This window comes from Ursus maritimus, unplaced genomic scaffold, assembly GCF_017311325.1.
Source record: "Ursus maritimus isolate PB19 unplaced genomic scaffold, ASM1731132v1 scaffold_12, whole genome shotgun sequence".
NCBI lineage: Eukaryota > Metazoa > Chordata > Mammalia > Carnivora > Ursidae > Ursus > Ursus maritimus.
In genome coordinates, this window is record NW_024423564.1 from 13,726,258 (window position 1) to 13,748,655 (window position 22,398).

Sequence of the window (22,398 nt, forward strand, 5' to 3'; positions counted from 1 at the left end):
AAAAGCCTGGATCTCAATGGCCAGTCTCCCACTGGCCTACTGTGTGGCCGGGATGAGCCTCTTCCTCTCCTGGGCCAGCCTGTGGGCCCACAGATGCAGGGCGTCCCTGCCCACTCAGGCTTCACGGAGCTGCAGCTTTGATATTCTGCGTTCTTTTTTTGCACAAACTTATACATAAATTAGATATATAGGTATTTACAGACTTTTGCAAACCAAGAGGAAAAAATGGCACCTCCAGTTAAGGGAAACTTCAGAAGAGATTGGGGAAATCAAAAAAAGGGGAAGGAAGCAAAAACCTCAGACAAGCTAGTTCAGTGAGCCAGGCTACCTGGTGGACGATGAACGTGAAAATCTATCTTACCCAAACTGAAAGCTCAAGATACATACTTCCTATTGGTCCTGGCAAGGACCAGTAGAACATCCATCACACACACGCAAGTCATGTCAGATTCCCTTGTCTGCTGCAGGTTACCGGGGGGCAAAAACTCAGTCACACGGACTTCCCGCCTCAGAGGCTGTGGGACTTACGAAGCAGAGTGCTGGCTTCGCCCCTGCTGCTCCGAAACATGCAGGCTTATCCTGGAAGCCCAGCTAAGACCCAGGCCAGGCAGGCACTGAACCAACAGAAGGGAGATTTTCCCCAGAGTACATTTCCTTTTTAAGTCAAGACCCCTCAGAGCCTTAAGACCCCATACATATGGCCTACAGGCAAGATAAGGGACCTTCATGTAATTCTGAAAAGAGTCCTATCACCAGCATCAGAAACACAGCCTCAAGATGGAACTAGGTGGAAGCAGAGGTGTCCAGGGATCTGAAGGCCAGGTGCAGGCTCCCGGAGGCCTCAAACTGAAACCTACCAGAGAGAGTCTCCTTGCCTCTTCCCCAGCAACGTGGGCTCCCGGGCCCCCCAACACACTCCTTCCCACTGTGAAGCTGACTGCTTCCCCAGGCTCTGGGCACAGAGCTTTCCTCAGTCCCAACCATCTACCCTTGCGAGGGCCCAGAGCAGCCAACCCCTCTCGGACCCGGCCCCTCCCTCCCTAGCACTGAAACCGGTTTGGTGGAGGGAGTGTGATCCAGAGATGCCGGGGCTTCTACTGCAATTACATCAAACCCAGGGACACAGGACAACTTGTCACCCCAGCAACCCGGGGCCCTGGAGCACGGCTGAAGCAAGCCCAGATTGATGTGGGGGAAAAACACTCTGGATAAGTGCCAACTCCCCGCTTCTCTCCCTCAGGTGGGAAAGGCAGGCAGCCTGGCAGGGAACAGGTGGGTGATCCAGCAATGCTGGCAGGAAAAGCCACTTTCCAGACCTGAGAGATATTCAGGGGCCTTATTTCCTGCAGACACGGCAATGGGGATTGGTTTTGCTTCCTTTTAATGTAAACAGAATACACAAACACGTTAAAAACCCCACCATGACACAAGAGAATACAGAGATTTATATATAGGTATTTACAGACCCTCGCAAACCAATAGGAAAAATGGCACCTCTGGCTAAGGGAAGCTTCTCCTCCAACCCTACCCCTGTCCAAAATCAAAGCACTGAGGCAGCTGATGGAGCCTCTGCAACTGCTTCCGGACAAAACTTAGCAGGAGGCCAGAATGACATCAGAAACCCCTCAAAGCAAAACCAAGATTCCGACTCTCTGGCCCCGGCCCTCATCCTAAGCCCTCCTCCTTGGCAGGCTGACACACCAAGGATTTGTGTGTCTCGGGAAGAGTCAGCGTGACCCCTGCAATTCAGATGCAGTGGCTTCCCAGCCCACCCCAGCTTTTCCCAGCCTCAGGCCGAAAGAGAAATGAGCTGCAACCAACCATGTCCAAGAGAAGAGGGTGGGGAGAAGTGGAGGAAGAGAGGATCCCAAGCACAGAGCGGACTGCGCTCAGAGCAGGACTCGGGGAATCAGCAAGGGGCCAAATCTGCCCCCGCCCCCAGCCCAGCGCAGCCTAGGGAGGGCACAGTGGGGCTGTGCTGCCACCTGGAGGGAGGTGGGAGCACTGCAGCCACGGAGAGGACAGCCCCTGGGGCACCTCCAGGTCACCCCCTCTTTCCTTGTCAGTCCCCTGCCCAGGAGCCTCACTGCAGCAGCTCCTCCCACGAAATGGGCTTGGAGAAGACCTCCCTTTCTAACCAGAGGTCATAGTTCATCTGGAAGTCCTCAGGGAGGTCCACCCGCTGGCCCAGGACACTCTGCAGGCAGTTGTCCACAGGCAGGAAGTCCGGGTTGCTGTGGGCCCGGTCGTACCGCCGGGCGTTGAAGCGCTCGATATTGGCACGGAGGGCACATTCCTCTGCCTGGAAGTCCCAAGGCCGGGCATCAAGATCTGGGACAAAGCAGGAAGACATGTTTACGGGCCGAGCCCTCGTGGCAGCTCCCTCTGGTTCACTGAAGCGCCGGGCCAGGCTGACCCTGGCTTGAAATGCTGTCAGCTCAGAGCAGGCAGGAGACCTCCGAGCCCCACCCTCAGGAAGACTGACAGGACTTTTTTACTTCGATACAAAGGAAAATCAGGTAAAAAGAGAGAGGCCAGATCGACAGAGAAAGAGGCCACACTGCAGTTTGGAGGGACCCAGCGAGGCAGAGCCACAGGCCCAACATGCTTCTCTGAAAGTCACATTCTCCCTGGTTCTCTGGGATGGATGGCAGGAAGGTGCAGATCCCCTCATTTGATCATTCTCTCAGTTCCCTGACCAGCGACAGGGGGTCACTCTGGCCCCACACAATTCACAGGGCACTGGGGTGCTGATGTGGTCACCTGGCCGTGGGGCTGTGGGCTAGGACCCGGAACGGCCTGGCAGAGCGCTCAGGAAAGCCCAGGAAGAGCCCGCCCCGCTTGGAGGCCGAGGCAGCCGCCCGGCGGGGAAGAACACATGCAGATACTGAACAGTGACAGGTACGAGGGAGGCGTGCTGCCAGGAGCCAGAAACGTGGGGGACACAGAGCTAATGGGCCAAGACCCCTGTGTGTGAGGGAGGCTGAGCTGAAGGGAAGCTGGATCAGATTACACAGGAGGGGAAGGCACTCGGGGCCAGCCTCACACGCCTTGCTTAAGAGTTTGGCTCAAATTCTCAGGGAAATCAGAAGCTAATGAAGGATTTTACTCAGGGACTCGGCACCACAAGATCTACTTTTTAAAAAGATCACTGGGGCTCAGTTTGAGGCACTGATAGAGGGGAAGAAAAGGGGGGCAAGGAAGCCATCAGGGCTGTGAGAACTTCAGTGGTCAGAACTGAGGCAGTGGTAGTGGGGAGAGAAAAGACGGGCAAGTAAGTGTCTTGTGACAGTTTCTGGAAAAAGAACTCCTTCAGGGGACAGAAGAATAGGGGGTGACAACATGCGCCAACTCCAGGCAGTTCCTCGAAGTCCCTCCTGGAGCTCCTACCCGGATGCGACAGAAGCAGGAACTGGACTCTGCGGGCTCCTCGGAGGGAAAGGCGCCCCGTCGGCTTCGCGCCAGAGCCTTACCGTTGCCGTACGCCCAGTCGTCGTTGAGCCGATGGCGCACCTTCTGGTAGATGGCCGACATGGTCTTCATGTTGCTCTTGCGCCACTGGCGCCCCAGGTACTTGGTCTGCACCTTCAGCAGCTTCAGCACGTACAGCTGCAGCATGGCCTGCTTCACCTTCAGGGCCCGCTTCAGGATGGGGGCCGACTTGAACACCACCAGCATCTGGGGGGCCGCGAGGGGACCGTGCTGAGGCAGCGATGGGCGCCCGCGCGACCACCGTGCTGCCCACCCCCTCTGGGGCTACAGGCAGGGGCACCGACCATCTCCGTCTCCCCGTCAGGGGTTTCCGGGACAGGGGCTCCCACCGCTAAAACCGCGGGTCATCGTGAAATCGGAGGGAAGCCGTGAACTTGCCCACCGCGAGCATTCCTACGGGCACGTTATGTAAGATGTCCAAGGATTCACAGACCTCCCCACCCCAAAGGCATCCTCAGACTCAGGGTTAAGGGAGACTCCCAGAATCCTGGCTGTGTTACCACTGGAGATAAAGAGCACACAGAAAAATCCCTCCTCTAAGTGTCTACAGGCTTCAGGGCAGGACTGAGCCTCTTGCAGCTTTCAGTGCAACTCAGCAAGGAACCAGGAACAAGCCATTAAATCCAAGGTTGTGGCTACAGGCGAGTCTGGTGCGAAGGGTGTAGGGGCAGCAGCAAGCCCGCCCCGGGGACGCCCTGGGAGGGGACAGCACGGGGTGTGGCCCTCCGCCGTGACTTCCAAGTGTGTGCCCGCTGACTGCGCCAGCTCACCATGGTCCTCGAATGCTTCCATTTTGTCAGCTTGTTTAAGATCCGAAGCAAATTGATACAAGAAAAGAGGTTCCTCCAGCAGAACTGGTTATTGTCACCTGCCTCCTGCAGGAAGAACCCGGGCACAGTTATAACCCTCACAGCTGTAGGGTGCTCAGCAGTGACCCGGCCCTCACGCCTCTCTCAGAGCTGCCGGGCCTCTCCTCGGCCTAGAGCTTGGCAAGGGTAGGGGAGCTCCCTAGAATTTTTCTGCAGGAAATGTACAGCATGATTTTGGGGACTGTGCCCTTAGCCCCCACACCTGGGGCACCCGCACCCAGGCTCCCTCAGAGCTGTGCCCCACAGAGATCCAGTGTGGGAGAGGGAAGCCACTCGACCAGGTGAGCTCTGGGTCAGCAGCCCCTGAAGACCACGCTCCCGACGCACTACTCCAAGCTCCCTCCTCTGGCCTTTCTATGCCTTTTCAGTGCTTTAAAAGCCAGCACTCAACAGTGAACACCTCTATCCCCGTGTGGGGGGAGGCAGGCCCTCCACCACCAGCCCTCACGCCAAAGGAACGGCTGGGGAAGCACAGAGCCACTCACCAGACTCTCGGCGGTCAGCTCCGGCAGCTCATGCACCACGCAGTGGGGGTAATCCAGGACAGAAATGCTGCCGGGAGCAAGAGAAGGGGGGTGCCCACCCTGAGCAAAGGCTGGCAGCTGCCTCCCGGCCTTCCTCCCTCACGTGTTGGGGAGTGGAAGCAGGACTCTGCCTTGTCTGCACCCCCCTTGCTCCCCCAGCGACAGGAGGATGAAATCCCCGCTACCAGAGAACTCATAAGGTCCCTCCGTGGCCAGAGACCAGCTGGCCATCTTGTAAAGTCCAGAAACACTGCTTTCCCCACAGCAATGAGCCTGGGGCCGGAGGGAAGATTTCTCAAGGCAATTAATGTACCTCAAGCCACTAGTGGAGACAGTGTCCGGCCGGGAGCTCACCCTCGGTGCTCCATCAAATACAGTTGGCCCCAGGCGAGGGGGGCAGGGGTAAGAGCAGATGGGGCTTAACAGTGCACATGGCAGAGCCCCTCAGAGAGCAGGAGGCCCGGCCAGTCTCCTCAAAAAGGCACCGAACAGTGAGGACAGTGCTAGAGCCCAGGATGAGAACCCTCCCACCCAGGCACAGGCCGAGTCACCTGTCACTAGAGTAGCTAGACTCAGACTGGACACACTGGCATGCTCCACAGCAGGGACCATGTCTCCTTCATCTTTGTGTCCTGAGGCCTGGCAGAGCGCTGGCTTGTAGGGGCTGAACGGGCTCAGGAGGAGAGGCCCGCCAGGAGCCCTGCCATCGGGCCATACCCACCCCTTCCTGCCCCCTCATCCTTATCACCTGTTCTTGGCGGTGATGTAGGACATGATGTTTTGATTGAAGAACTTTAGGATCAAAGGGATGCAGTTGGCAAACACCAGGTGCTGGGCCATGTATTCAAACTGAAACCAACAGAAAAAAGTTAAACCTGCCCTTTAGGACCTCACCCGCTTCCCCCCAATGAGAACAGGCCTTGGTTGGAGGACTGTGTCTTAAAACATTCATGCAGAGCTCAAGGGGGTTTGGAAGGTCAAGGCCTCAGGTCTCCGGGGCTGGAGAAGCAGCACTGTCTGAGGCCCTGGCCCAGTGAACAGGTACCTGGTAGACGTGGTTCAACTTAAAATGCTTGAGCAGCAACAGCAGGACAGCAGAAATGGCCTTAACAATGACCTCTTTGTGGCGGTTCACATCCACCCCCAGCTTCATGCTCTGCAACACCGTGGTGCTGGAAACACAATTCCCCGGTGAGCCACCAGCGCGCACGGCACGGCCTTTCTAGGTGCTCGCCGGAGAGACGGGAGTCCGGAGCCTTCCCTGGGCACCCCCACCTCCACCCCCACGGACATCCAGAGATCCAGCCCGGGCCTCCTCCCACCCGCCTCGCAGGCCACCCAGCTCAGCACAGTTTATTTCTTGTGAGGCCCCAACCACATTCTTAGCCTGTTTCCCTGATTTCCTCACAAAATGAACTTCTCCTTTTCAAGTTCTTCCTAAGCTTTTGCTACCAACTTGGGTAGGAGGAACTCGGGAGGAACTTGGGTCCCTCAAAGTGTATTCTGTGGAATACCAGTACATTGAGATGTTTCATACTATGGCGAAAAAGGGGCTTTGGAGTCAGATAAATTGAAGAAGCATTGAGTTGAACTGGTTTCTTAATTCAGGGCTCCTCACTGTAAATCTCTGTAAGGGGAGAGCTAGTACGTGACTGGGGAACCCTTCTTCCAAGATCATCAAGATGGCCTAGTGTTCTGGGACACTCCCTTTAGTGTTAGCCAATCCCCGCCTCCTCCCACACCTGGCTGTCACTGCCAGACTCAAGGGTCCCAGCCCCTAGGGAGCTGGGCTCAGAGCTGGGTGGCACTGGCAGGCCGGTGGGAGGTCAGATCAAGGCCCAGGTCATTCTCAAGGCAGAAAATGATCTCGGTGTGTACTCTCATATCGAAGTGATGAAGTCAGTACCCCAGGGAAAAAGAACCCCTAAGGATTTCACTATCGCCCTGAGATATCCACAAATATTCTCCATGCCAAATCACCAGTGGACAGGAAAGAATCCACCCCCAGCTCAGGTTCAGCGGCTGGCTGGTAGAGTGTCCAGAAGCCAAAGCTACACGTCCTGGATGTCCTGATCACACAGCTTTCGAGGGACGGTTTCAGGAAACATCGAACACAGCCTGCTTCATTTTACAGAAAGGGAAATGGCTTCTCCCCAGTTCACTCAGCAGCACAGTCTACATCCGAATCCAGGCTGATGAATCCACACGAAGCCACTTTCCCAACCAGTAAAACTACATATTTAATTCGATACAGTGTCTTTCTTCTGAGCCAGGAATACCCTACACTTAACCTACAGAGAAACTGAGCCAAAGGGAGAAACAACCTGGCAAGACCAGGACCGAGAGCAAAACACTTCCCTTTCCCCTCTCCCCTGCGGCCCCTGACCTGCTCCGTTCACGGGCGCACTACTCACGGCATCTCCTCAGGCAGGACATCTGCTAGGATGTTGATTGAGTCCGTTTTGGCCTTTGAGGTGGGGGCTGCAGCCAGCAGGATCTTGAGCAGCGCAATCTGGGCGGAAGGAGACCCAAGCCCTGAGAGGCGGTCCTCCCGGAGGAACTCAGGTGGGCGGCAGGAGGGGCTGGAGGCCACTGGCAGGGCCTGCTTTCAAGGCCAGTGTGGTGGGGAGGGCCACCAAGGGGGTCCCAGACCCAGAGCACGCCCGAGGCGGCGGCGACCCCCCAAAAGCAGGCGCACTCACCATGTACTGAGGCAGGCTGGGCAGCAAGCCTTGGTAGAGGGTTTCTGCAGGTACTTGCTCCACTTCCTCTTCTCCCTTTGGACACAACAGGTACAAATAAAAAACCCCAGTCCGGACTGGTCTGAGCCAGCTCGCTAGGTGGCCAGAGGAGCCTCTGTACATGAGTAGCGATGTACATGACGTTGGAAACGACAGCAAACCTTGAATACTACAACGCGTGAGGCCTTTTACCTGTGACGACTCAGTCCTTACTACAACCCTGGGAAGAAGGTCCTGTTCTTCTTCCCATCCTACAGGCGAGGAAACTAAAGCATGGCGGGATGCAGGCACTTGCCTAGGTGGCCACCCAATGAGTGGTGGAGCCGGGAGTATGACCCTCACACTAGACACACGCCACCCCTGCAGGCAGAGTGAGACTGGGAGCCTGGAGGGCAGGGCCTGGGGCAACTCTGCGGTCTGGGCCCAGGGCAGTGCCTGGGAACGGCCGGGGGTCTGGCGGCTCGAGAAGGTGTCAGACTCACCCCGGAGAGAGGCGAGCGAAGGTACTCCTCCTCCATCTGTGCCTGGACCTCTGCAATCGACGTGTACTTGTGCTGCAGGGAGAGCAGAGAAACGCCTCTCATGCTCTGGCCAAAGCCCCCCTACCCTGGCAAAGACCCCACTCGATTTTCTTCAAACACAATCTTCTCAAAGAGGGCTAAGTCACCACAAAGATCCCAAACTCGAATCCTGAAAGATTTTTCTAAGTGGGCACGTATTTCTTAAACCCAGTCTAAAAAGCACTTAGCAGATTAGGAGAAAACGAAGGAAAGAAGGGGCTTTCAGATAACTAGAGAGACAGGAAAAACCAGTAGAGGGGGCATCAAGGATTCAGAAAATCCTAGCAGCCCAGGGCCCACTTAGCCCACTTACACTATAAACCTCAAAAATACATTTCAAAAACATATCAACAGTTCGACTCCTGACACGTTGTCAGGGAAGACACCTCCTCCCTGCTCTCCCCTGCCCCTTTCCACACACTCACTCCTCCCTTCCCTGACTGCCAAGTATCGGGGGGAGGAACAGGACTTCCTGAGCCCAACCCTCTTCTCTTTTCTCTTCGGAAAAAAAGAAAGCCTACGTTCCCTTCTGCTCCTCAACCAGACTTAGCAGGGATGCAGCACTGCCTGGCCCTGGGTAGGCGAGTCTGCCTCATTCTGGAAGTGAAGCATTAGGGTGTACCTCGTTGCCGTGTTCTTACGCCTCACTGTCCACTTGCTCTATCAGCAATAAAGCTGATGTTTCGATCTCCATCTGCCTACGCCTCCATCTCAACTGCCTTAGAACTTGGACTAGGAAAAGGGAGGGCTATTTTTCAGGCCCTTGAAAACTCCAACTATCAAGTACTATCTTTAACAAATTCCCAGTGAAGTCCCCAACAAAAACGCAGCTAGACTAAGTAGAACTGACAAAGAGCTGTAATAAAGGGTATCACCGTGGTCTACCCAGGCCTCCGCCCCAGGTTCCTTCAGGCAGACAACAGTCTTAAAAGGTTATTCCCAACGGGCTGCTCTCACTTTACTCACCTGGGACCAAAGTAGGTCAAAAGCTCACCCGAAGCCACCTACCTGTTTCAGAGTCTTGATGCTTTCGTGGATTGGCCGGGGCAGCCCCACCACTGTGTTCGTGTCACTGGAGAATAAAGAAAGCCCTGTGTTAAGCCTAGACATCGATTCACCTCGATCCCCAAACAAAGGCCAGGAGAATGAACTCCCGTCACCCTTCTTCAAAAGGAAGCCAGATCACACTCACCTGCCTAGAGTGTAACCTATAAACTTGCTGCGGCTGGACTCGAGGAACATCTCAATGTCTTTCTCTCTGCCAAAGAACGAGTTTTTTATTAAATGTTATTTCAAAGTGTCATGGTCAATAAAACATAGAATGCCCAGAAATTGTGAAGCCAGAAGAAAGGGTCTCCCACCACTGTTTTTTTTAGGGGGAAAAAAAAAAGACAGAACGAACTAATGAACTGAACTCTTCAGACTGCTTTAATGTCCTTTATAATGTTGTTGGATCAATAACCTGAAAATATACTATGTGTAACTAGTTTACCTGTCCAATTAAGGTGCTACGTCAAACCGAAAAGCACACTTTATTCAGCTAACAAGTTTGTTTGTCAAAAGAATTTCTCAAATATTTAAAGTTATTACAACAACCAGAGCTACCAACTACGGATATTTTCATATGCGTCCCGAGTCCCTGGCTTAAACAATCAGCACATCCTGCGTTTTCTGATGACTAGTTTTGTATGGCCACCACAGATCACTGAAAACTGGGGTTTCAGATCTAAAAACTGATTTCTGTATCCTTTCATATGTCCACCTATTTCTTAAGTTGGTGCCTCCTCTCTCTCTCTCTCTCTTTTTAAAGATTTTATTTATCCATTTGAAAGAGAGAGAGCGAGCGAGCACAAGCTGGGTGACAGACACCGAGAAAAGCAGACTCCCCACTGAGCAGGGAGCCCGATGCTGGGCTCGATCCCAGGACTCTGGGATCATGACCTGAGCCGCAGGCAGATGCTTCACCAACTGAGCCCCCCAGGCGCCCCTAGTTGGTGCCTTTTCAAACAGGTATCCTTTCTATATACCCAGGTAGCTTTCCACCCATTGATTCATGCACACATGTATCAAACACCATAATTACAATTCTAAAAACTCTTCCTTCATCTTTAATTCTCTCTTAAAAACCACATACAACCCCAGGGTGAGTGGAGATGGGTTCGGTTGAATGTCCTGGTTTTCATTCTTCCCTAGTCCCCTCATTAGTATGGCTGACCAAGAGCTAACTCATATAACTGACTCAAGAGCCATCCACGGGTCTCTCTGAGCAAGGCCAGCGCCCTGAGACCTCTGGACCAACACAGGGTACTCTAAGAGAGCTTCATCCCAGAGCCGAAGTCAGCCTGGCCCTGAAGAGGAGCTCCTGTGGTGACTCAGGCCAGGTGCCAGGCCCGGGGACGGAACACCTCCGGTTTTAGGAGCCAGGAGTGTGCCAGACGTCTGAGCCTCACCTGACCTTGGGAGCCCACGGAAGCCCCTTCGGGCAGGTGAGCCTGTCGGTCTGAGGGTGCTGTAATGGGGGAGGCATCACTTCATCCCGCTCAAGGGGGAAGGTCTCCCCCTCCAGACTGTTGTCGTCATCATTCTCCTCTTCCTCTTCTCGAGAGTCATCAGCCTTGTAGGGATCCCGCTCGTTGAAGGCATCCAAGTTGTCCTGTTTTATCAGCGCCTGAAAACAGAGGGACGGGAAATCAGACAAGTGCCAACCAAGCAACCATTAAGGGCAAGGAGGCTAGAGAGGCTGTAACACAGAAAGGTGGTAGGCGGACCCGAGGGCAGGGGAAAAACCTGAGAGGAAGTCAAGGCTGGGCCCAAACGACAGAGCCTTTCTTGCCCCAGTGCCTCGAAAGTGCCATGCTGTAGGTACCCACATAAACTGGACCCCGGGCTAGAGACACAGTGTCCCTGGCCCAGACGCCTTCATTTGGACTAGCTGCTCAGCAATGATTTCCAACAGCCCCGCTCACCCAGGGATCATGCTGCCACGTGCTGAGCACCTTGAGACCCTCGGGACTCAGCGGGGACATCCGTCGCCCTCACCTTGTGCTCCCGACGGCCCCGCTTCTGCTGCTGCTCAATCAGGTCCGAGGCCGACGCTGGCGGAGAGGCAGCCCTCATGTTGCGGACCACCTTGATGCTGTCCTCAGGCAGCGGGGGGAGGCCCAGGATGGTGCGCTTCTCGGCCTTCATGCCCTGCAGCTCCTCGAAGCCGCCCAGTGTGCACTGCATCGTGGACAAGGGGTGCGCCGCGCTCAACACCTCCACGAGTGGGTCCCTGAGCCCTGACACCGCGACCCACACCAATCCCCGAATAAGGGACTAAACCCACTCACACGAGGATCCAGTGACACCAACGTGGGAGCAGAGAAAACAGACCAAGGGAAGGAGACATGCAGGCTGACCAAGCTAGTGGAAACGCTTAAGCTCTGTACGCATGATACACTCTTCCCGTCAAGAAGGCAGACGGGAGAGCCCACCCCTTCAGGTTCCTAGAACAGTCTGTGAGACTCATGCTTCAAAGGCTGTACATGCCAGTCTTTCAGACTGGGGATATGCTGTTAGATACTCAAAAAAGAAAAAGAAAAAGAAAAAGAAAAAGAAAAAGAAGAAGAAAAAGAAAAAGAAAAGCTTCCTATCAACATGCCCTGAGAAGCCAAAACCCCAGTGGCATTCAGCTTTCGTCTCTTTCGTCTCTGGCTTTAGGGAGGCTTCGTGAGGAACCAAGAGGACGGCTGACCAAAATAAAATGTGCACACCACTCTAAACTCCCTGAGCCTGGCTCCGCAGAGTTGGCCTGCTCTGGAAGGAGGAGGTGAGCCCCAGGGAGGCGCGCGGGGGGTGGGGGGGTCCCACCTGCAGCTCCACTCTCGGCTTCAGTCACTGCTCCAGGTGGGAAGGGCGCTGGGCTTGGTTGCTGACAACGGCCCCCAAGCCAAGGGTGCTGGCATTCCTTCCCCAGCCAGAAGCAGGCTCTACACCACCCCCTGAGGAAGACGGCACTTGCTTCCTTCAAGTGACCTCTGACTGAGGGGCCCCTCACACCAGCTCTACTTCTGCCTCCTACCACTTCACACACTCCAGGTTCAGAAGCAGCCCATCTGGGGAGAAGGGAGTTTTACGCCTAGAGAAGCAGCTTGCAGGAGTCAGGCAGCCACAGCCCATTCTGACCCCAGGGCCAAGTCCTCTTGGGCTAGAGTGAGGCAAAGGTGCTGTTTTGTTTTGTTTTAAACCGAAGTTTATCGTTAAGTTATATATTAATTTATATATAGTTTTTCACATAACTCAACGTTTAAAAGGGTATACAGTGAAAAGTCTCCCTCCTGCCCTGGCCCCTAGCAGCTCCCCTTCAAGGAGGTGCTCACCAACACTGTCTTCCAGAGCAGCAAGAGAACTTTCTTCATGGGGAAGTGAGGGGCGTGGCCGCTGCAAAATTTAGTCACCATCCCAAACAGCATGATGGCAAATGGTTCATTGTTGTACAGGGGGGAACCTAGAGGCAACACAAAGGGATCAGGACCACCAGCAGGAACGGGACCCTCCCAAAGGCCAGCAGCCTCAGCTTCCGGGCAGGGCCTCAACACCCCAGGATCCCCAGGGCCCTACCCAGCTCAGCCCTGAAGGTCTGCCGCATGGTCCTCCACTCAGCCTTATCGCCCTCACACTCCTGGTGAACAGTCTCCACGATCAGGGACATGATGTTAAGCAGGACCCTGGGAACGAGAGCCGGCCCGTAATGGTGCAGAACAGGGAAGCAAGGGAGCGTCCTGGCTTCTCCACGGTCCAGCTAACGTGAGGAAAGGGCACGAAGGCTAGCTGGTGGCAGAGGGCTGGGACGCAGAGAAAACCGGCAGTCCCACAGCGCGCCCTTGGCGTGCCCTTTCTTGTCCTCTGTTGTCAAGGGCATGAGCAGCTCTTACTCTGCTTTGCATTCCAGCGTCAAGCTAAGTGCTTATCAAGGCAGGTGCTTCCCCAACGGCTGCTGAACGGGGTAACATGAACAAGAATGGCCCAGAGCCCTTCTGGCCCTAAGCCTCCTGGAGCAAGACGAGCTCAGAGGTGGGCTGAGCTGCAGAAGTAGGTGCCAGGTCAGATGAAGCAGCGCAGGGTGACGGCGAGAACAAGCAAGTGCGACAGTGACGGGGTGGAAATCGGGAGCCCGCGGGCAGTGCCCAGGGACCCAACCACGGGGGGAACACCACGAACACCCGGTCTCAAAACTCCCAAACGCACAGAGACAGACGCTAAGCCTCACAAAAATGGGAGGGTGACCTCATTGTTCAGCAGCTGCTGTTACTTCCCGTGCGGCCACAGAACATCATGAAGGAGACGGGGGTCAAGCTGTGCACCAGGGGGTGGAGCCCAAGGAGCCGGTCGTGTGTCTCACCAAACACAAAGCGCCACCCCACCAAGCTGTCAGCAGCAGTGTGGGCAGGAGCCGCATGTTACTGTGGCTCTCTTACGTGGCTTCGCCCTAGATTTCCTGCAGGGTCTCAGCCCAGAGTCCCACTGAGGGAGAGCCCCCTGCAGGGCGGACTCGGGACACACGGAGATCGGCATGCACAGAAGGAGCGTACACACAGCGAAGGTCCCGAAGACGCCCTCCCGCGCCCGGCTCTGATCTCACTCTCGGGGAGCCCAGGTCGGCCTGCCTCACCTCAGGTCTGTGCTGTCGGCCAGGGAGATGGCCGGCTTCCTCACCGCGCTGCTGCAGGCCGCACTGTTGCTGCAGGAGAGATCTGGGAGTCAGGCCTTCCTCCAGGAAGGAAGACGAGGCGTGGCCCTGACAAGGGCCGCCCAAGGGGCGGGATAAAATGCTCTAAGTGCTTCGCCTGCAGGTCAGCACAGAGCCTGGGACCACACCGTCAGCCCCACTTGGCCCGTTCACCCTGCTCGAAACCACTCAGTTCTGCCAGCTCTGTCCCCTCCCCCCTGCCTCCCCTCCCCGGCTCCAGCGCCTCAGAAGAACTCACTCTATCTCCATGTTCAGAAGCTCCACCAAAGCATTGAACGTGCCCACCTCCAGGAGCAGAAAGATGTTGTAGCGCATCCAGGACTGCACCTCTGCCTCCGAGCTGCACTCTCCGAAGGTGCCTGCAAACCCAGCGCACGGCTCACTGAGTCCCTCCCAGTGTCCGACTGGACGTCACTGGTCAGCGTCAGAGGTCCCGGGGCCCGCTCAGTACCTTGGGCAACGTAGAGGATTGCTCGAGCCACCTTGAGTCTTTTCTCCCTGGCAGTGACTTCCAAGCCATCCAGGAGCCTCATGGCATGGGTACGGTGCTGGTTGGTATCCAGCTCGGTCCATTTCTTGTCTGTTACTGCGGGGCAAGAGACCAGTGATACTTGAGCCCAGAAAATCCTCACAATGGAATGAACACGATGTTAACTCACCAAATTCAAAGACTACCCCAAGACCAGAAAACTTAGAAAGAGAAGTTACTCTGTAGGTAAGGTGGAAGGTCACGCTGCTGCTCTGCGGATTTCTAAACTGAAACACTGCTATTTTTGATGCGAGTTCAATCACATAAAGCTTTTCCCTCCCAGTACTCACACTCTGAAAAGCCACCACCAGAGCACCAGCAAGCCCACCCTAAAGGTCACATGTGGCCTGGAACCGTCATGGTTCAGCAGGTTTCTTGGGCCAGTCCAGGATGACTCAAGTCACTTAGATGACTAAGAGAAACCCTGCAGCTCTCAAAATGCAGGGTCAAAGGAATCAAGAAGTGCGGGGAATCATCTCACCATGGATCCGGAAATCCTCCTCAAAGCATTTTCGATTCATCAGGAATTCTGGCCCTTCCGTGTAGCTGTAAAGTTCTGTCAAGAACAAAGTCTCATCAGCTCCATGTCCACGTTCCATAGCAGGTCTCATACGGAACAGAGAATATAAGGCATTTGCCTCTAGGCCCCACTCTGTCCCTGAGTCACAGTGACTCCTGGACTACCCAGTTACTAAGGGAGTCTTAGTGCTCTGACGTGCACGACGCAGAGTGCTGACTCCCCTTGCAGCAGATAATCAGAATGCCAGTTACACATCACCCCAGGCATTTCCAGTCCAGTGCACATCAATCCCACGACGCCATGCGAGGCGGACGGCCACCATGAACATGTGTCTCTCGAGTGGCCGTGACCTCTAACTGGGACCTGTACTACAGAGGCCTGAGAAGCAGCTCAGGCTAGCCTCACGTTACATGTGAGTAGCGGTGGCAGCCACAGATGTGCACAGAGGCAGGCACACTTGGGCATGCCTCATGCATGACCTACTGCTCTAGGAGAGACCACTGTCAGGCAGACAGTGCACGGCCAAGAAGCATCACCGTCTGCGATTGGCCCACAGCCAACTGAGCTGACCACACAGCAGAGGTGCTTCGCCAAAGTAAAGGAAAAGCCAAAGTCATGAGATACACAGAGCTTGAATCCCATAATTAACATGTTTTTATATATTATATATACATATATATATGTTTATACAAATGATACACATGTATATATATTGTCACTAGCTAACCAGAGGAAAAAACAAACTCCAAAATGACATTCTATGTTAATTTTATCAAAGACCAACTCAGGAAAAAAATAAAACACCCCCAAATAATAAGAAGGTCCATGCTTTACCCGAGAGCTCTGCAGCCCACTTGTCTGTGTCAGCATACTCAAACTCGAGATCTGGCGACTCGGAATAGCCCTGTGGAAAAAAGGAGACAGTAATGCAAAAAGAGTGTTTTCCAAAAGGAGGAAATACATATGTGTCCAGAGATGCCGCTGTGTTACAAGACACCACCACCTCCACTTTGCTGGGGTTTTATCACATTCTGTCTCCGGGGCTAGCTCAGGTCTCCCTCTTCAGCCCTTGCAGAGCACCTTCCACTTTTCCTTAAGAGCACAACTTCTAGTTATATACCAGCATGTGACTGTTTAGCGTCTGCCTCTCCACGACACTGCAAGTTCCCCGAGAGGGAGAACTCTGTCCACTCTGCTCACCAGTACTTCACAAGGCCCAGCACGCTACCTAGCCTGAATGAATGAAGAGTTTATACTCACACAAATTCTTGTTAGATAAATGAACACAGAGCTTCTATGTATTCTCTGCAGTGAATGACCCCTTCCACATGGTGCTAAGATTCCGGAAGCCTCGCTTCTTTCTGGCTAGTAGCAGGCCAACTGCTCAGGACAAAATGAGTATTGACACTCTGAGCTTTCCTGCCCTTCTCTCAAATTTCAGTAAGAACTGACAGACAGAGAAGGCTGCAGCCTAACAGAATGGTTTCCCTCCCACACACAGGGGAGAATGTGACAAAGAGAATCTTTTCATTGCTGGCGATAGGTGACCGCCGAGAACACACCATCTTGAAAGCCTTGTGCTGGGAAAAGAGAAGAGGTGACAAAGTAGGTAAGGCCTCAGGCTTAATCACAAGCCACTTGGGAAGACAAAGACCACCCACAAAATGACAAAACAAACCCACAGACACTGAAAAACATGAAGAACTCTACTCTGTCAGAGGCAACAGAGTGTACACTTCCACAAGTTACTGAGCTCCAGTTCCTTCATTTATGGAACGGGGATGACAAAAATCTATCTTGAAGGTTTTTAAGGACTAATCAGAATTATGTAGTGCACAGTGGGCTCTCATCAAGTGATGGCCTCCCTGTCCTCCAGGCATTGGTCAAGTTCCCAGCCTACTGAGTCCAGCTATGCCCCCAAAATGCCGAGCGCAGCACCGGCATCTCTAAGAAAATAAATTGAAACAGCTCTCTCAGCTTAAATGTGTTCACTGGCTGGCTTTCCATGTGTTGAGTCTATATGGAAATGAAAGGGTAGAAGGAGAAATTTAAAGGCATCAAAGGGTATTTCTTTGATCTTTCAAAGCCACCTAGGAAATTTTTAAACTGTTTTTAAACTGTAACTCCTCTCCTGATGAAGGCGGGGTCACCCCCACCACTTTCATAATCCTCCATCACCCCACCAGGCAAAGGCTCCTAAAAAGTCAGCTTCATTGCTTTTTCAAATAATTCACCTCAAGCTCAGAGTACCTCTGTTTTGGACTTGCCAAATGTTGACACGTTTTACCAGAGGTTTGCACTTGCCAACAAAATACAAAAGCTGGAGCAGAACTGATCTCACTTATCATCAGCCTTTGGTATGACCTGGTATCGTGAGCCTGGACAAGGAGGAATTCCCTCTCATTAATAAGCGCCTCACTGCTGATCAGCCTCTGAGTTATCTCTGGTGAAGGAGACCTCACAGTAAATACTCTGGGAACGTACTGATTAAGAAGCCCTAAAATGCTGCGACGTGTGTGTCTTCATTCATGAAATCTACATTGGGAGGGAGTGGGAGGAATTCTTTAACTCGGGGTGAGGTGACTAGTCAGCTTCAGACTATGGTGTCTCCGGAACCGGAGGAACAGCCCACTAGCAAGAAAGGGAATGCTGAGCCCTAATGCCTGTTTACAATGTGTATTTGTGATCGTTAACAGTTCGGCATCAGGCGCACTAGGCACTGTCAAACTACGGCCTGGACCTGTAAATAGCTAAGGTCAGACTGAATAGGGAATGTTACCCCCTCCTACTCTCAAAATCTCCGGGCGCGTAGTACTATCAGTGATAATTAGCTCCGTCCGGCTTCCAGCTCCCTTCCCGGCCCACACACGACGCCCACTGCACGCTGCGGAGCCCACAGGACCAGCGGACAGAGATGATTAGGGGTCCGGGTGCAGCCGCCCGCCCCCTGGAGCGCACGCAGACCACTGATTCCTCACCCCCGAACTGGGGCGGGGGGTGGCTTCCCCAGGGTCTGGGGCCTGAAGGCCGCACCCTCAGCCCCGGCTCCAGAGAAGCAAACGAGGAGTTGCCGGCCCAGGGAGATTCTGGCGAACGGCGGAGCTCGGGGATGCGACCCCGGCTTCACACCCCCCGGCCCCGGGGATGCCAGCCTTGCTCCTTGCTCCTTTCGCTGTAAAATGACAACTCTCCCACCGGTCCCTGTCCAACCCTCCGGGAAGCACAGCTGGAACCCGAAAGCGGCCCCGGGCCCGGGTCCCCCGCCGCCAACCGCCCGGTGCTATACTCGCCCCCCGAAGCTCCTGACCTCCGAGTCTTTGCGCTGGTTGCGGTTGAACTCCCGGGCTTTGCCCCCGGGCAGGAGGCCCCCGCCGGCTCGCGGGGCTCCGGGCGGAGGCTGCGCGGTTGCCGGTGGCGGAGGTGGTGGTGGCTGGGGCTGTTTGTTGTTCATGATCAGCGGGCCAGGACCGCCGGCTGCCGGCTCCATCTTGGCTGCTCCACACCCCCGGCTCAATTCACGGACTGTACCCGTGATGTAACTCTCGCGTGATTTCCCCCAGGAACGGTCCCTGGTCGCCATATTAGGTGTGGCGGCAAGTGCTGGAAGCCATCTTGGCTACCCAACACCTCGCGAGATTCCCTGCGCCGGGACTCTTAACCTTTCTCTGCGCTTTTGGTTTTCACCCCTTTTCAGTACTTGTTCAGGTGCAGTTTTACCTGTGAGTACTCCCATAGCTCCTTAGGTCAGTTTAGTTGCCCCCATCTTGCTTTCAGTAGCTTTGCCCTTGTCACTGTTACAGCTCTGTTCAAAGCTTAGGGGATATGACAGTGAACAAAATGGACACGATAGCAGTCTTCACGGAGTTTACACTCACCTGGGGGAGATGTGCTAAACAAATGAATAAATCAATAAAACAATTAGAGTTGTGACAAGCATGCATTCATCATTCATTCAACAAACAATAAATGTCTCTGTGCTTCCAGGCAATGCGATAGAATGGGGAGCATAACAAGTTTCGGTGCTAATGGTACCTAACATAGTACGGAGAGGGAGAGGGACATGATGAACGATGAGCACGCAAATACAGTATTAGAGAAATAAGTGTTGCGAAGAACAAAAGGAAGTGTAAGGGGTTAGGAAGTGGCAGTGGTGATGGGACGCATGGCTATGTTAGGTCGGATGTCCAGGGGAGGCAAGCCTGAGAGTACGATTTTAAATGAGTTCTGAAGGAATGAGAATCATGCAAAGAGTCATGGAGCAACTGAAGCAGAGAGATCTGAGGTTGGCGTGGCAGGTGAGTGAGCCAGGGGAAGAATAGGAGGAGGTGAGGGCTGGATAATGCAGCTGCCACATAAACGCAGAGCATGAAAAAATTTTGAATTTTTTTCCAAGTGAAATGGAAAACCATCAGAGGGTGTTAGCCAGGGAATGGATGGTCTGATGTTTACAACACCAATCTGGGTGCTTTTTGGAGAAGGGATTAGAGAGCTCAGAATGGATGACGGTAGGGAAGTTAGGAGACTTTATAGATGAAAATGATGGTGCTTGCGCCAGGATGGAGTTATGATATTTCTATATTGTGTGGGTAGATTCAACAGGATTTAGTGAAAGGCTGGAATCCTATCAGCAGGATAGAGTGGAGTAAAGGATGAGTCCTAGATTTTTGGCTGAAGCATCTAATGAGTGGTTGTATTACTTATTAAAATAGGGACGTCTGAGAGAAAGACAGGTTTACGAAGATCAAGATTTCTGTTTTTGGCATGTCCAATTTGAGATGCCCATCAAACTTCTTAGAGGTAACGTTTGATAATTACCTGTTACTATACTGTGAGGCCCTGAAAGGCATTTTCTCCATCTTTGTCTCTCCAGAGCTCCACCTTTGGCTACTCTAGCTCAATTCTCAGAAAGTCCCCGTGATGCAAGTTTTGTGAAATTTCCACCACCCAACTAGTAGGTACCTTAAAAGTCTTTGTTGTAAACTAATGAATAAATCTAAAGCCACCGTGTTGCTACTTACTCCTACTGATCTTCCTGTCCTTCGCCTGTTTCTCCTCATTTCCAGTAACATACTTTGTAAATTAGCATTTCATCCAAACTGGGCTGGGCCAAGGTGATAGGAAAAACTAAGGAATTTGCAGGAAAAGGACTAATGAGGCAAGCCTCCTTGGATAAAACCAGCGAGTCGGGGGGCGCCTGGGTGGCACAGCGGTTAAGCGTCTGCCTTCGGCTCAGGGCGTGATCCCGGCGTTCTGGGATCGAGCCCCACATCAGGCTCCTCCGCCAGAAGCCTGCTTCTTCCTCTCCCACTCCCCCTGCTTGTGTTCCCTCTCTCGCTGGCTGTCTCTATCTCTGTCAAATAAATAAATAAAATCTTTAAAAAACAAAAACAAAAACAAAACAAACAAACAAAAAAAACCAGCGGGTCGGTCCCACAAAACCCAACACGTAACTGCTATCTAGTTTCAGTGACCAGTTTGACCAAGTTCTAAGACTGACCTACCACAAGCTCTATCACCTGGGGGGGAAAATAGACCTTTAGACATCCTATACTGTTTCAGCTCCATTAGGAATAGGGAAGGTTTAAGGTTTTAGTTCAGTAATTCCACTTCTAGTAATAATAGATCCTGAGGAAACAAGGCTTGAGATGAAGATATATGTATGAAGATGTTCCAGCCAGTGATATTTTCAGTTGTGTGAAGTTGGGACCAATGTAATTTGAGAAGTAGTCAATAAGAAAATGACTACCTAAAAATGGGGACATTGATAAAATTGAATATACAGAAGCCACGAACATTTGTGTTTAATATTAAGAAGAATTTTTAGTGACACTTAGGAGAATGGTTGTGACTTCCTGTTTTCCTCATCTGTAAAACGATGATAATCCCATCTGTTCTGTGAGACTATGGATCAAATGAGCTCATTTATATGAAATCATTTTGAAAACTATAAAGTGTTTTTTTTTTTAAAGATTTTATTTATTTATTCGACAGAGATAGAGACAGCCAGTGAGAGAGGGAACACAAGCAGGGGGAGTGGGAGAGGAAGAAGCAGGCTCCCAGCGGAGGAGCCTGATGTGGGGCTCGATCCCATAACGCCGGGATCACGCCCTGAGCCGAAGGCAGACGCTTAACCGCTGTGCCACCCAGGCGCCCCTATAAAGCGTTTTTTTAAAAAAGAATTTTGGGGCTCCTGGGTGGCTCATTTGGTTAAGCGTCTGACTTCGGCTCACGTCATGATCTCAGGGCCCTGGGATAGAGCTCCACGTTGGGCTCCCTGCTCAGCGGGGAGTCTGCTTCTCCCTCTCCCTCTGCTCCCCCTCCCCTGCCCATGGTCACTCTGTCTCTGTCTCTCTCTCTCTCTCTCAAATAAATAAATAAAATCTTTAAAAGAAAAAGAAAGGCATTATTATTGCCAAGAAGTGAAGCGTAAGGTGAGAAGGCCCTTTTTTACCACAAGTATTCATGGTTCAAGAGACTGGAAGAAGTCAAATTGCATATTTGAGTCATTATAGCATCGCAGGGGCCACACCAAGAACATGGTGGTGGTTGGGACGCCTGGGTGGTTCAGTCATTGAGCGTCTGCCTTTGGCTCAGGTCATGATCCCAGGGTCCTGGGATCGAGCCCTGCATGGGACTCCCTGTTCAGCAGGGAGCCTTCTTCTCCCTCTCCCACTCCCCCTGCGTGTGTTCCCTCTCTCGCTGTGTCTCTCTCTGTCAAATAAATAAAAAAATCTTAAAAAAAAAAAAGAACATGGTGGTTCCGGGTGGGCTCTGTAGTAGGAAGCTGGCACGTATTGTGAGCCTCAAGGCTGTTACCTACTGGGCAAGACGCTTCACATCCATCCATACGTAACTGCATGCTGGGAGCCAAAGCAAGCTTATTTCTGGCACTTTCCATCTTAGTCCTGGTCAGGTTATTACTAGTCACTGAAATGCTCAATATTAAAGTCATGACTTATGGAGCAGCTATGGGCCAGGTCTTAACCTCTAGTTGTAGTGCTATGTGGTGTTTTCTCCGTTATTGGCTATGATCATGTGGCAGTTAGTTAGTTAGTTAGTTAGTTAATATGGCAAATAACATTAATCCTGTCTTCCAAAGGAATCGAGCAGCTTAACTCTGTCATATTAATTTATAACTTGCTAGCCTTCTTACAGGCTGTATGGCTTAGTCAAAAGAGGACCCACACATACGTCCGATGGCTGATCTGACACCTTACTTGGAAGTCTAACAGGCACTTCAAACTTCGCATGTTACAGACAGAACTCTGAATGCTCCTTCCCTTTCCCCTTCTCTTGTTTTTCCTTCCATCCTGAACAGATGATGTTCCCAACCACCCACCTTTCTCAAGCCAAAACCCAGGACACGTCTTCACCCCTTACATGTATCCACCAGTGGGTCTCCGACCAAAACCTGTCCCCACGCTCCCATTTC

General features: G+C 52.8%; 1 protein-coding gene across 1 annotated transcript; it reads right to left on the reverse strand.

Moving 5' to 3' along the window:
- Window positions 1-1,364: 1,364 nt before the first annotated feature.
- Window positions 1,365-18,497, reverse strand: STRIP1 (striatin interacting protein 1). The gene is made up of 21 exons (XM_008704033.2): window positions 18,274-18,497; window positions 15,801-15,870; window positions 14,928-15,002; window positions 14,369-14,503; window positions 14,156-14,276; window positions 13,840-13,908; window positions 12,789-12,895; window positions 12,548-12,675; window positions 11,226-11,408; window positions 10,637-10,854; window positions 9,379-9,444; window positions 9,195-9,258; window positions 8,109-8,180; window positions 7,588-7,662; window positions 7,300-7,397; window positions 5,931-6,057; window positions 5,634-5,734; window positions 4,847-4,913; window positions 4,263-4,367; window positions 3,474-3,678; window positions 1,365-2,331 (listed from the first exon to the last, which is right to left on the reverse strand). Exons 1-21 carry the CDS (start codon window positions 18,451-18,453, stop codon window positions 2,084-2,086), a joined length of 2,514 nt encoding a protein of 837 aa, XP_008702255.2. The 5' UTR covers window positions 18,454-18,497; the 3' UTR covers window positions 1,365-2,083.
- Window positions 18,498-22,398: the final 3,901 nt, after the last annotated feature.